General features: G+C 38.7%; 3 protein-coding genes across 3 annotated transcripts; all 3 read right to left on the bottom strand.

The window, feature by feature from the left end:
- Positions 1-945: 945 nt before the first annotated feature.
- On the bottom strand, positions 946-3317 carry LOC116021912. Its single transcript, XM_031262436.1, has 3 exons — positions 2942-3317; positions 1914-2035; positions 946-1496 (listed from the first exon to the last, which is right to left on the bottom strand). The coding sequence occupies exons 1-3, from the start codon at positions 3081-3083 to the stop codon at positions 1164-1166; spliced, it is 597 nt and encodes a 198-aa protein (XP_031118296.1). The 5' UTR covers positions 3084-3317; the 3' UTR covers positions 946-1163.
- Positions 3318-3717: 400 nt separating this feature from the next.
- LOC116021761 (ubiquinone biosynthesis protein COQ9, mitochondrial-like) lies at positions 3718-6533 on the bottom strand. The gene is made up of 6 exons (XM_031262235.1): positions 6154-6533; positions 5614-5721; positions 5300-5461; positions 4981-5152; positions 4331-4404; positions 3718-4198 (listed from the first exon to the last, which is right to left on the bottom strand). The coding sequence occupies exons 1-6, from the start codon at positions 6490-6492 to the stop codon at positions 4118-4120; spliced, it is 936 nt and encodes a 311-aa protein (XP_031118095.1). The 5' UTR covers positions 6493-6533; the 3' UTR covers positions 3718-4117.
- Positions 6534-7613: 1080 nt separating this feature from the next.
- LOC116021722 (pollen receptor-like kinase 3) lies at positions 7614-10730 on the bottom strand. The gene is made up of 2 exons (XM_031262187.1): positions 9287-10730; positions 7614-8924 (listed from the first exon to the last, which is right to left on the bottom strand). The coding sequence occupies exons 1-2, from the start codon at positions 10599-10601 to the stop codon at positions 8368-8370; spliced, it is 1872 nt and encodes a 623-aa protein (XP_031118047.1). The 5' UTR covers positions 10602-10730; the 3' UTR covers positions 7614-8367.
- Positions 10731-12130: the final 1400 nt, after the last annotated feature.

Genomic DNA, 12130 nt, shown 5'->3' with positions numbered 1-12130 from the left:
AAATTATGTATTGACGTTATTTGTTTTGAAAGGATGTATTGGCATTATTATATATATATATATATATATATATATATATATAGCATTCAACTTATTAGCGAAGGTGTATGATTTGCTTCATACAATATAGAGGATTTGACTATATAAAATATTTTTAAAATACTTATAATGAATTAATATTCTATTAAAAACCATCTTTAAGATGTTTTTCTTTGATAAAATTATCTCGGATAGATTGAATTAAAACATAAAATACACACGAATGCATAAATTTATTGTTTAAATCTCGATTTTCTTGTTACTCGCACTTCAAAATTCAAGTTATTTACATAAATGTCATTACGTTTTTTTTCTTTAAACTACTTATAATATGTTAGATCTTTCCATATGAACGGCTCCAACTATATATATATATATATATATATATATATATATATATATATATATATAGGAGGGTTCCTATGAGATCACCTATTTAGGTGAGATTGTGAGATCAAATCTTGTGCATCAATCTAATAAATTTTAATGGTCTAGATTGATTGACACACCACTTTGTTCGCACACATTTAATCACCATTTGCATACACTTTAACTTGAAATTTTAACCAATCTAGACCATTAAAATATTGTGAGATCAAATCTTGTACATCAATCTAAAAATTTTAATGGCCTATATTGATTGACATACCCACTCCGTTCACACACATTTAATCACCATTCGCACACACTTAATCACCGTTCGCACATACTTCAACTTAGAATCTTAATCAATTTAGACCATTAAATTATTACATTGATATACAAGATTTGATCTCACAATCTCACATATTTTATATATATATATATATATATATATATATATATTCGCAAAAACTCAGAATAATTATTTCCATCGGCCCCGAGAATGGCTATTCCGCTGCCAAGGAAATAATTTGTTCGCATAAATAAAAAGTCAAAACAAACAAATAATAGTAAAACCTGGGAGTTTCATACAACAAATGACACAGTTGAAGCGTTCACAAGGATACCAAGAAACATTTCAAATCAGAGTTCACTATGATAAACATATGGGACAAGAAACTAGTATGTCTCTGCAATGGTGAGCAACGATATGGTCAAAGACTTGTATTCTGTGAAAAACATGAAATAAGGTGAGATCCAGTCTAGGATGTCTCAGCAAAGGTGAGCAAAGATATCAGTGACTCATATTTTGGGAAGCATGATACGAGGTAAGATCGTTTTGCAAGCTCGAAATCATCAAACTGGAAGGCAGGAGCACACGTACATCCAACTAGCGCAAAGTGCTTCTCAGCGTCTCGTGGAGGATTTTTTACAGCTTTCTTCTTGTCAGCAGAGATGTCTATATCCTTTGTTGGGAATGCACCAAACCATACATTTGGAGGCACTGTGTATTGCACTTGTTGATTGTCTGCAAGGGGATCAGGCCCGATGCCTGTTAACTTGACGCTACTATCAGTCTCGTTTAGCTCTAACACCTGAAAGCCATTGTCGATCGTATCAGATAGGACCGCTTGAATTTACAGGAGCAAAATGAAAATGACAGTAACAAGCAGAAGTTGAATCCAATTTGTATGTCTCTTATGTACAGTGAAGCATAGTACGAGAACAAGTTTATCTTTCTTTTCTTTCGTTTATTTTTCAGAATTCAGACTAAAGGTCATCTTCATGGGGATAGCAAATAAATATGTCTGCAATTCTCTGAACTATTAGGCCAAATAAGTAAACTTGGCCAAGAGAAAAAGATAACGAGTATGCACAAGCGGGGAAACTAGCAGGTATCAAACAAGGAAGAGCTGAAAATTGCATCTCATATTATGTTTTACCAATGCTCATGCATGCAATAGAAATGGAGCATAGTAAAAATGTCATCCACAATAGTTATCAGTAATCACCGTAATAGATTCTCCTGCATAAAAGTGCCATGTTTCTGCCATTGGGATTCGGTGCAAGTGAGAAACACTCCCAGAAGGCAGCAAGAAGTAAATAGATGTACTGACAGGTCGATCAACCTTGTCTGCAAAGAAGGACTAATCAGGGATATGAAAAGGACTGGACGAAATACAAAATTACAGGTAAAAAGAGAGTTCCAATCACCAAATGCAAAATAAATAAATACGGAGTACAATTTTGACAGGATACTGAATCTGCAAGATATAACTTATCCTAGTGCAACTCCAACACGTGAGCATGACATTGATTAGGTGATAGGCTTACTGCCAAACTGTGAAGTTTCAACTTTGAATTTAGAATTCATAGTTCTATACTTCTCCTTGTTTCTTACCAAATGATCTCACATCATGAAAGATAAACATCAAGAAAGTAGGACAACAGGGGCAACCCCAGCTAAGCTAAGTTGGTCAAGTTGTTGACTTGGCAACCACAAGGTTATAAGTTCGCCACCAGAGACTTATTTGCCTTCTAGGGTTGAACCAATTAGCTATGAGCAACTTAGGCTGGTGGTCCTTTGCCGGCTAGGGTCACAAGACGTGGTTTAACTAGTGGCTGAGGTATTACTACATGATTTTCAGATTTGGTTCTGCCAATATTTGCTCCCCAATATTCACTATTTTAGTTCTACATACAATTATGCGAATTGGAGCTTCTTGGATTCACCTCACCAATTTAATCAAACAGTCTATGTATATATAAGAGATAATTGGACAACCTAGTTTTTTTTATGGCTGTATCCTCCAATAGCTTCTGTATACCGATAAAATCCACCAACCCTAATCGATCATAATTAGATAAAGAAAAGAAAGGGAAAAAAAGTTTTAATCTTTATCCACGATGATGAAAACCCAGATGCTATACTTGAAACAATAACAACATTAAATGGATAACAACGATAGGTATGACCTAAGAAAAGTGAATAAATTGGAATGATATATGAAAGAGGAAAAGGAAGCAATGAAAGACTTACAAGTAGGGGGAAGATGAGATTTAGAGAGTTGGACGGAGAAGTCTCTGAAGGTTTCAGAATAGAAGCCGCCTTCTGGGTGGGACTTCAGATCCAGTTTAGCTACAAGCTTGGAGACAGTTGCTGGACTTGAATCCATTTCCATTTGATTGCTTCCGAGTTCCGACACGACAGTGTAATCAATCAGAGGACAAAGGCTTCACTTACCCCTATCCTATACCTATTCTCGGAGCCTCAGGTGTTGGAGTCCAACAATGAGGCTTTTCGGGTGGTTTGAGAGAATGACGGTTAGTAATGGTAATTGGTATATGGCCTCATCACTGCACAATTTCTTAGTACGAGGTTGTCTTGACTCCCATTTTTCTACTGTCAACACCAAACTCCATGACTTTCTGAGCCAAACTCCATAACATGGCAAACGTTAAAAATAACCCAAGTTTTACGGTGAGAAGGTCCAAAGAATAAAATTTCAAAGTTCATGTAATATATTTTTCATTATAAGGGGTTGTTTGATTTGACCAATTATTTAACTTACCATAATATTTTGTTTTCTCCATTGATATTTGAAGTTCGTTCAATTTGAAGATTGGTAAATAATGAAACTGTAACACTCTGTAGTAGTAGTAGTAGTGGATGATGAATAATGCTTGAACAAAACAGGGCCAGAAGACAACAGATTTCAAGAGGAGCTAATGTATGTAAGCCTTTGGCATTATGAGTGATTCAACTCAAAAAACAACAATGGGTCTTTGCTACCCACACTAAGACTAAGACAAACATCAAATGATTTCTGAATGACCATATATCACAAGCTATAACATTTTCCTTTTCAACAATAACAGCTACTAAAGTAAAGGGAAAGGGAATTATCAAAAGCCATCAGAAGCATTATGTATATGTACACAGCCAGGATTCAGTTGCACCATCAATTTGCATAATAAGTGCACCTCCGGCTAGTAAACAGTTTAATAATATAATTTTATTCAGCTGTAAAGGAGAGAAGAAGAGGAGGAGAGAGAGAGAGACTAAAAGAAACATAAAACTGTTATTCTTGCCACAAAAGGCGAAATTTCCTCACCCCTAAGGCCCCCACACCTTGGACCGACAGGAGTAAAACTGTTATTCTAAAGAGGAAAATGTCCAATCCAAAACTCCTTTTAGTGAACTTGACAAAAATTTTCAACCGCGAAAAATACTCTTCATAAGTCCTTGTAATGAGCCTCCCATTCCTGCACCAACTGCTTCTGCCAAATTTTTTGCCTGCAAAAGTTGCAATCTCTTTTCAACATCCAACTTTCAAAGAGAAAAATCCTCTAGACAACGCTCTAGGTAACCATGTAATAGGATTTGTTTGAGACCAAAAAAAAAAGTGACCAAAGCCTAGATGCTCACCTCATTAGCAGTCTTCCTCAGGTCAAAAGCATCTCTAATTCGGGCATCCAAGAATTTCCATGTATCACGAAAATCTGTAAATAGGAAATATATAATGAAGATCTGTATAATTTCCAACAAGTGCAGCCAACTTAGGCTGCATCAGGGGCACTGGCAAATGCAAACAGGTTATGGTACTATATGGGCATAGGTGGCCATCTATATAGGCTGTGCATTTCAGTTTTATGACTTGTAATATGTATATATCCACTCACAGCGTACAAAGAAATGAAGGAAGAGCATGGAATGCTTTTTAGGTAAATAGGTTCAATGAATTTTACTCCGTATTAAACAATCAAGAGGGATATCCCTCTGTGTTTCCAACTCAATGAGGCAAAAAGATTATTGAATGTTTTTGGTGGCCTAGATGATTTTGGAGGCATATTTACCAAAACTATATATTTTTCCTTGGCTTTTTTGTTTTAAAAAATGGACAAAGAAACAGGTAGGACACATTCTAGGTTCAGACTAGGTTTTATTTTGCAGATTGAGCATGCCATGGTCAATGAAACAAGCATTTACTGATCTCAGGGCTGAGATGGCATGTGAAGAATGGATAATGTGCAAAAAACATTCAGGCACAAAGTGCATGGGAAGAAAAGTCAAAGAACCTGGTGAGTGATCAGTCAGCATATATAGCTCGGTTGTAGAGTACATTCCACCCAGGACTGTGCGCTTCACATACCAATCAATATCATCAGCTTCATCACCAGCAGCATGACAGATCTCATCAATCAACATTGCTCGCTGCCTAAAGCTTGTTGGTATATTCAATGGTTGTGCCTACAAAATGCAGTTGCCACTAGGATATTTAATAAGTTTCTGTACAATATGTACTCATTGGTTTCCTTCCAGCAACAAACAAACCAAAAAAAAAAAGGCTTCAACTCCTGTAACAAAGCAATGGAATATAATGCAAGAAGATGATACCTGTATGCTGAGTGCTTGAGCCCACTTTGACAAGTAAGGAGCCTGCATTTCTAAGCGAAGTCTGATAAGTGTTGCAACTCGCTCACTGGGTATCATGGTTTTCAAATCCTCCCTTGCGTCAATTATATCAATGAGTCTTTCCAAACAATCATCCATGAAAAACTACAAGGAAAATTATAAAGGGAAAAATAAATAATGAGGTGATTATAGGCTTCATTCAGAAGCTGTTCATTTCATGGACTTATGAATGCCTGAGAGTGAGATTCCCCCAACTCCTATAACAGTTCCTAAAGAATTAAAAATAGAGGCTTTACCTCTACTAGAGCAGCTTCTTTTGAAGCAAAAGATCCAACAATTGATGGAGAAACCCCAACATCCCTTGCCCCTGCAATCATGGCTGCTTCAGTCCACCCCAATCTAATCTGCATTCAAAGATCAGCCATGTCAACTCTGTTAAGGCGAAATGGGAAAAGGTTTGAGTTGGATTCACACGAAACGAACCACACATCATTAGAAACACACATGAAAACAATATTTCCCACATTTGATTTAGAAACCTTTCAATTTGTAATTAAGTCTGTTTTTATGGAAGCAATTGGTGTTCCTCAAGTAATAACCACCTTACCGATAATATCAGTAATCTACTGACTACTGATCACCATGATTACTTACTAGATAAATAATCATCCGGTTCTACAATTAGATAAATGTAAAAAGCCACATAAGCCGACATCAACGAATTCATACTAAACTAAACCCCCCAATTCGAACAATTCATTTCAAATTTTCAACTAAACCACATTATTAAACGTCGTTAGAGAGAGAGAGAGAGAGAGAGAGAGAGAGATGCGGACCACATGAGGGAGAGAGGCGGTGAGAACACGAGCCTGCTCGTCTTGGTAGTGAGCTTTAGGCCTTGATGATTTCGTTCTGGAGCCGGATTTTCCGTCCTTCTCATAACCTCGAGCTGTCTCATCGTCGTTCCTAGCTGATGAGGCATTAGACGCGGTTGATGGCGATGACGATTCATAGTGGGAATGGGTAGAACTCTGATTTGGAATGTTCTCAGAAACAACTGAATTGAAAAATCGCGGCGATTGGGTCTCACCAAGAGCTCGGTTGGAAGAGATATTGAGCTGAGCGTTGCAGCGGCGCAACGCCGGAAACAACCGTCTCGCAGCCGTTCGATACATCTTCGCTAACTAGAGCAACAATTTCGTATAGTACGACTACAATAACACAATCAGTACAGGTTTTGGCTCCACGTAAATACAGCTCGCTTCGCCACGTGTACCAAACTATCTCCACTAGGAATTTATGGGGGAAAATATTTAAATATTATATTCTCATTTTCGACATGTATTGATTAAAAAATCCAATAATCATTACATTCAAAATATACATTGTATTCACTTTTAGTATATTAAAATTATACTTTTTATAACTCACACAGCCCTCTCTAAAACAAAAAGGTTTTCTCTGCTGCTCAACTTCGGCTTCCACTGCTGGCCTCCGGCCGGAGCTCTAATGGAACTTTGAGCCGGCGGTTTTGGTCACCTTCTACGTTTACTCTCGCTCTTCTTCCGCCCCGATCACCGTCGCAGCTCCATCCGCCTCCGACCACCGCCACAGATCTTCTTCTTCCGTTTTCTTTCCCTTTGAATAAAATAATAGTAGGTAGGTATTGGGGTTTGTGTTGGTAGTCTTGAACTCCCAACCCTACTTTGGCTTTACCACTTTTTATTTTCTCTATTATTGTATTTTCCTCTCGTTACTTTCACGCGCTTTTTTCCTCTCGTTACTTTCACGAGCTTTTCATTATCATTAGCATAAATCGTTTAGTTTGGTTTCGGCAAGTGTTTGATCTTATCCTGGGCGAGCAAAAAAGAATGATGATGATGACCCAGATCTTTGATGAAGTTTTAAGCTCCTTGAAGGAACATAGCTTCCTAGTTATGAAACAGTCTGCGATTCAAGTTTTTTATATCATAATTAGAAAAGTTGTTTCTATGTCTGACTGTAAGGAATGGTTTACCATTTCATTGATCGTTGATGTAAACGTTTTATGTTATGAATTAATGGAATAGCTACGTTAACCTTCAAAAAAAAACAAAACTCACACAGCACTCTGGGGACATAGTCCACATAATAATTTACCGTAGAAGAGTAGTAGTGTATTCATGGTATAATAACACTCTATTTCGATCAAGCTTATTAAGGTAACCCTCTCAAATGTTATTTTGACTGAATTAATCTTGGACTATTATTTTTGGACTTATTGGACCATTGAGTCTATACTATTATAGCAAATATATATGGTAATTGATCCCCAAAAAAATTGGAGGAGACTTGATTTTTATATATATATATCAGCCTTAGTTTTGAGAACTCACAACAATATTGTACAAAAATCAACACCAAAGTAGCCAACAAAAGATACTGATCTACTTTCTTTGATAATTTGATTATGAAATAATCCTTCACATGGCTTCATGGATGCATATATGCATGTTTCTTCAATTCGATGTGAGCAGGCTTGGGTTCTCAAGTCTCAACACTTCTCCGTTTTTGTCCTTAAATCTTCAATTCATTCCGCGGGCTCTCTCATATCTGGGAATGGCAATTCATCATCAAAAACTTCAAGATCTCCATAGCTAGCTAGCTGCAACAGCTTGAATGCGGGCCTGGAATTGCCTCGATCTCTCTCTCCTACAGAGTCTCCGATCCTCATCATCTCATCTGGGCGTCTCCATTCATGATTGGAATTCTGAGTTTATACCATATGAGAGCTTCCGAGTATAGTGATTTTGTTATATTTAGTCTTAAACTTTCGAATTGATTATTTGTAGTCCCTTCACTTTCATCTCCAAGTTAACTATCAATTCATGATCCTTCAACTATTAACCAGTATGGTCTTTTGAAAATGACCACGACTGGTTAAATTTTGAATAATGTTTAAGGATCTGGCGGATTAACTTGAACCAATAATCATGGTATTTAGGACTAAACGTGTTAAAATCAGTATACTCGAACGAATGATCACATACGGCATTAACTCTGGGGATTCCTTAATCTTGGATATCTCGTATTCCCTCGATGGCCTCCTTCATGCTAAGCCGCTTCTCAACATCACTCTCCGTGCACGCCACCCCAATCTGCAGAAGCTTCACCATCTGTCCATTCGAATCCGCGGCGGCAATCTCCGGATCAATCACTTCCGTTTCTTTGCCGTCCGCCACCGCGTGCCGGACCCACTGCACCACATCCGTCCCGCCTTTCTGGTTGTTCAGGTACTGCGACGGGAACTTCCCCGTCACCATTTCAAGAACGAGGATTCCCAGGCAATACACGTCGCTCTTGTGCGAGATTTGCAGCCCCTCCGGAGCCTTGAGAGCGAACATGAAGTGCAGCGTCGGCGTGCCGTTCAGCAGCGGATGGAAGGCGTAGTCCGTGAGAAGTGGGTCGTAGGTTGGCGCGAGAAGAATGTTGCTGGATTTAAGGTTGCCGTGTGGTAGCTCGTAGGTTGCAAACTCCGTGTGGAGATACTCCATTCCACTCGCGACTCCCTGGATGATCTTTATCCGTGTCGCCGCGTTTAGATCATTGTGAGCCGCCCCGCGATCACCTACGTGCAAAATTAAAAATTAATTTTCATTCCATTCATGCATGAAATTAAGAAAATGTTTTATTCTCCTCCTAAATTTTGTGTAGTGTTCATGAATTGACTGACACACCACTAATTAAAAATAGAATTTTTTTACCAATGAGATGTTATCACATTATAATGGATGAATTGGGAGAAAAAATATGAAGATGTTGGGCGGAGGCCAACGAGGGTCAAGTCCAGCAAATGGTAGCTAAGAGGATTGTTCAGCTGAGACAAGTGAATTGAAGGGTCTGGCCTGTTGAAAATATGATGACAGTACACCTTCATTATAAGTTATATAGATTTTGACATAATGATAAACGTTTAATCTTCTCACGCACCATGCAAAAGGTACAAGAGGCTGCCATTGGGGACAAATTCAGAAACCACCAACTTTTCCTCTTTTCTGTAATGGTAAGCCAAAGGTGGCAAGATGTTGGGGTGCCGTAAATTTCCCATCTTTATGATCTCTGCATCAAATGCATCTTTGTTCATTCTATTATTCGTCTCTTTCAGCCTCTTAACCATCACGGTGAGTCCAATGGGCATCTCCGCCTTGTAAGCCGATCCCAGCCCTCCATTGCCCAGGACCTCAGCAGCCGCCATCATCAAATCTGACAGCCCAAACACGCCCCTTTCCTCGTTCACCACCACAAAATCCCCTCCTGATGATGTGCCCGGGGTAGTGGGGGTGCCGCTTCTCCTGGATGAACGGTTATTAATGGATTCTCTCTTGGCCATTCTGGGAATGTGGACAGGGACAACAACCTCGTCAAGTTTCTCTTTTCTCCTGGTTTTAACGTTGCCTTCGTTCTGGTTCTTGTTGAAAAGGATTCCCACCAAGAGAAGGGCGACTACTATGGATAAAAGTAGCCATCTCATGCCTGATTTGTTGAGCTGGGCGTTAGGATGTGCTCCGGCGGCGACTCCGTTTTCATGTAAATCCGATCGGCATTGTCTCCCCACGGGCTCCCCACAGAGCTCAGGGTTTCCCTGGAATGCCTTGGCCCCGAATCTCGCCATGCCTGATGGGATTTCCCCCTGCAATTTATTCCCTGACAAATCAAGATTCCTCAGGGATTCTTGCGCCAGAGGGGGTATAACACTGGAGAATCCATTCCCTTCCAAATGGAGTTCCATCAGGCGTGGCAATTTCCCCAACGAGGCCGGGATTTTCCCGGAAAACCCGTTGCCGGAAAGCCAAAGTTTCCTCAACCCATACATCTTTTTGAAGTAATCTGCCGAGATCTCCCCGGAAAACTTGTTCCCTTGGATGAAAAGCGACCTCAAACTCCTCAGCTTGTTGAAATCAGGGATGGGCCCTGAAAAGCTGTTGTTCGCCATGGCTATCATCCTGAGACCTTGAAGATTCGACAATGCATCAACGTCAATGTCCCCTGCCAGGCCCATATTGTAAAGACGGAGCCCTGTAACGGTGTTTCGGTGGCATTGCACGCCGAACCATCGGCGCGTCTTGTCGCAGGGGCTTTTGCCCTTTACCCAGGTATAATCGAGGCCTTTGGCGTTGTGCAATGATTCCTTGAACTCAATGAGAACCTCGTCATCTCCGATGGAGATGGAAAGGGGTAGGGATTGAAGAATCAGGCAGAATGAGAAGGAGAAGAGGAACGTTGGAATGCGACGAACAACGGCCATGTTGCCGGAAAACCTTAAAACGCTTCCCGGAACAGAAAACTTGCCGCTGTTCGTACGTAGAGAAGAATGAAATTCTTCTCCCAAAAGTTTGAATCCCCAACCCCAACAAGGAGAAGAAGAAGAATGAAATTCTCCAATAAACGTTTACACGTTTGGTTTTGTTTGGGTTGGGGTTGGGGTTGGGATATTGATGTTTCATGGTGGGCAGGTGTTAATTTCACAAAGATTTTACTGATTGATGACAGACAGACAGACAGACAGAGAAATTTTTCTCAGAAAATTTGACAACAATTCATGATGTTTGGGTAGAAAAGAGAGGTGGACCTTACATTGACCTTGGAAGTCACTGGAGAATTAGAAAGTTTAAAGGACTAATATGAAATAATTAAGGGATTAAAGATGTAATTTCTCCAACTAAACATAATAATATCATTGCCTACAAATGTAATCATTTCCTAATTCATAAATATGATGTCAGGAGTTTGAACTCATGTGTATACAATAACGCTTTTAAGAGTATCAATATCAATTCATATTTTGCACAGTTTTTAATGTGTCATATACGAGAGGAGGGAGAGAGAAAGGGTTGGGCAAGAAATAACAGAAAAAGAAAAAAAAATAAAAATAATGAAAGACTGACTCAGGGGTTGGGCAAGAAATAACAGAAAAAGAAAAAATAAAATAAAAAAATGAAAGACTGACATGGAGTCAGTAGAACAGATGGAACACTTTCTTTTGTTCACTTTTTTAATGCACTTTTACAATAAAACACTGAACCAACTAGATAAAAAAGAAAAAGAAAAACAGTATCAATATCAGTTCACATTTTCCAATGCACTTTTACTGTTCCAAAACTTTATTTTGCAGATGAAACTCTTTCTTCTTACCTTCTCTATTTTTCATATTGGCTTTAATACTCTCAAAAACTTGCAAGAATCATTAATGTGCATGTTCTAAGAGTACCATCTATAATCATTTTTGAATCACTTAAATATGACGTGGAGAGTTTGAACTCATGTATATATATACAAAAACACTTTTAAAAGAACCCACCTTTTGCCGGAAGTTGTGACACATATATTAAACCAAAGAACAAAATCTCATGATCTCAATGTGGTGTTCTTGATCAAACCTTTTGGAAATGCCCCAAAGAGAGCAAAGGGCTTAACATCTGAACAAAAATTCAATCTTTTTTAGTGGTAACAACTAACAACTGAAACTTTTTTTGTTTATTACAATTGCTGGTGATTTATATGGACTATTGTAAATCCATATACCTAATCCAAGGTCACCTAGAAGACAAAAATAAAGAATGGTAAAGAAGAGTGCATGAGAAATCCCATCCAAACATCTTCAACTACTGGGATTATGCTTAGTGGGGAAACTGGGAATGTAATGGTTCAACTTCAACGTACATCATCTTACCAGAACACTACTACACATATTATAATCTTAATTCTTAAACATGGATGAATGAGGATACCAATTTGCAGATTTTTATTCTTCTTCTCATCATCATCAACTTCCCA

The sequence above is a fragment of the Ipomoea triloba genome, chromosome 6 (genome assembly GCF_003576645.1).
Source record: "Ipomoea triloba cultivar NCNSP0323 chromosome 6, ASM357664v1".
Lineage (NCBI taxonomy): Eukaryota > Viridiplantae > Streptophyta > Magnoliopsida > Solanales > Convolvulaceae > Ipomoea > Ipomoea triloba.
Note: the sequence above shows the minus strand (reverse complement) of the source record. Positions and strands in the feature narration are given on the sequence as shown.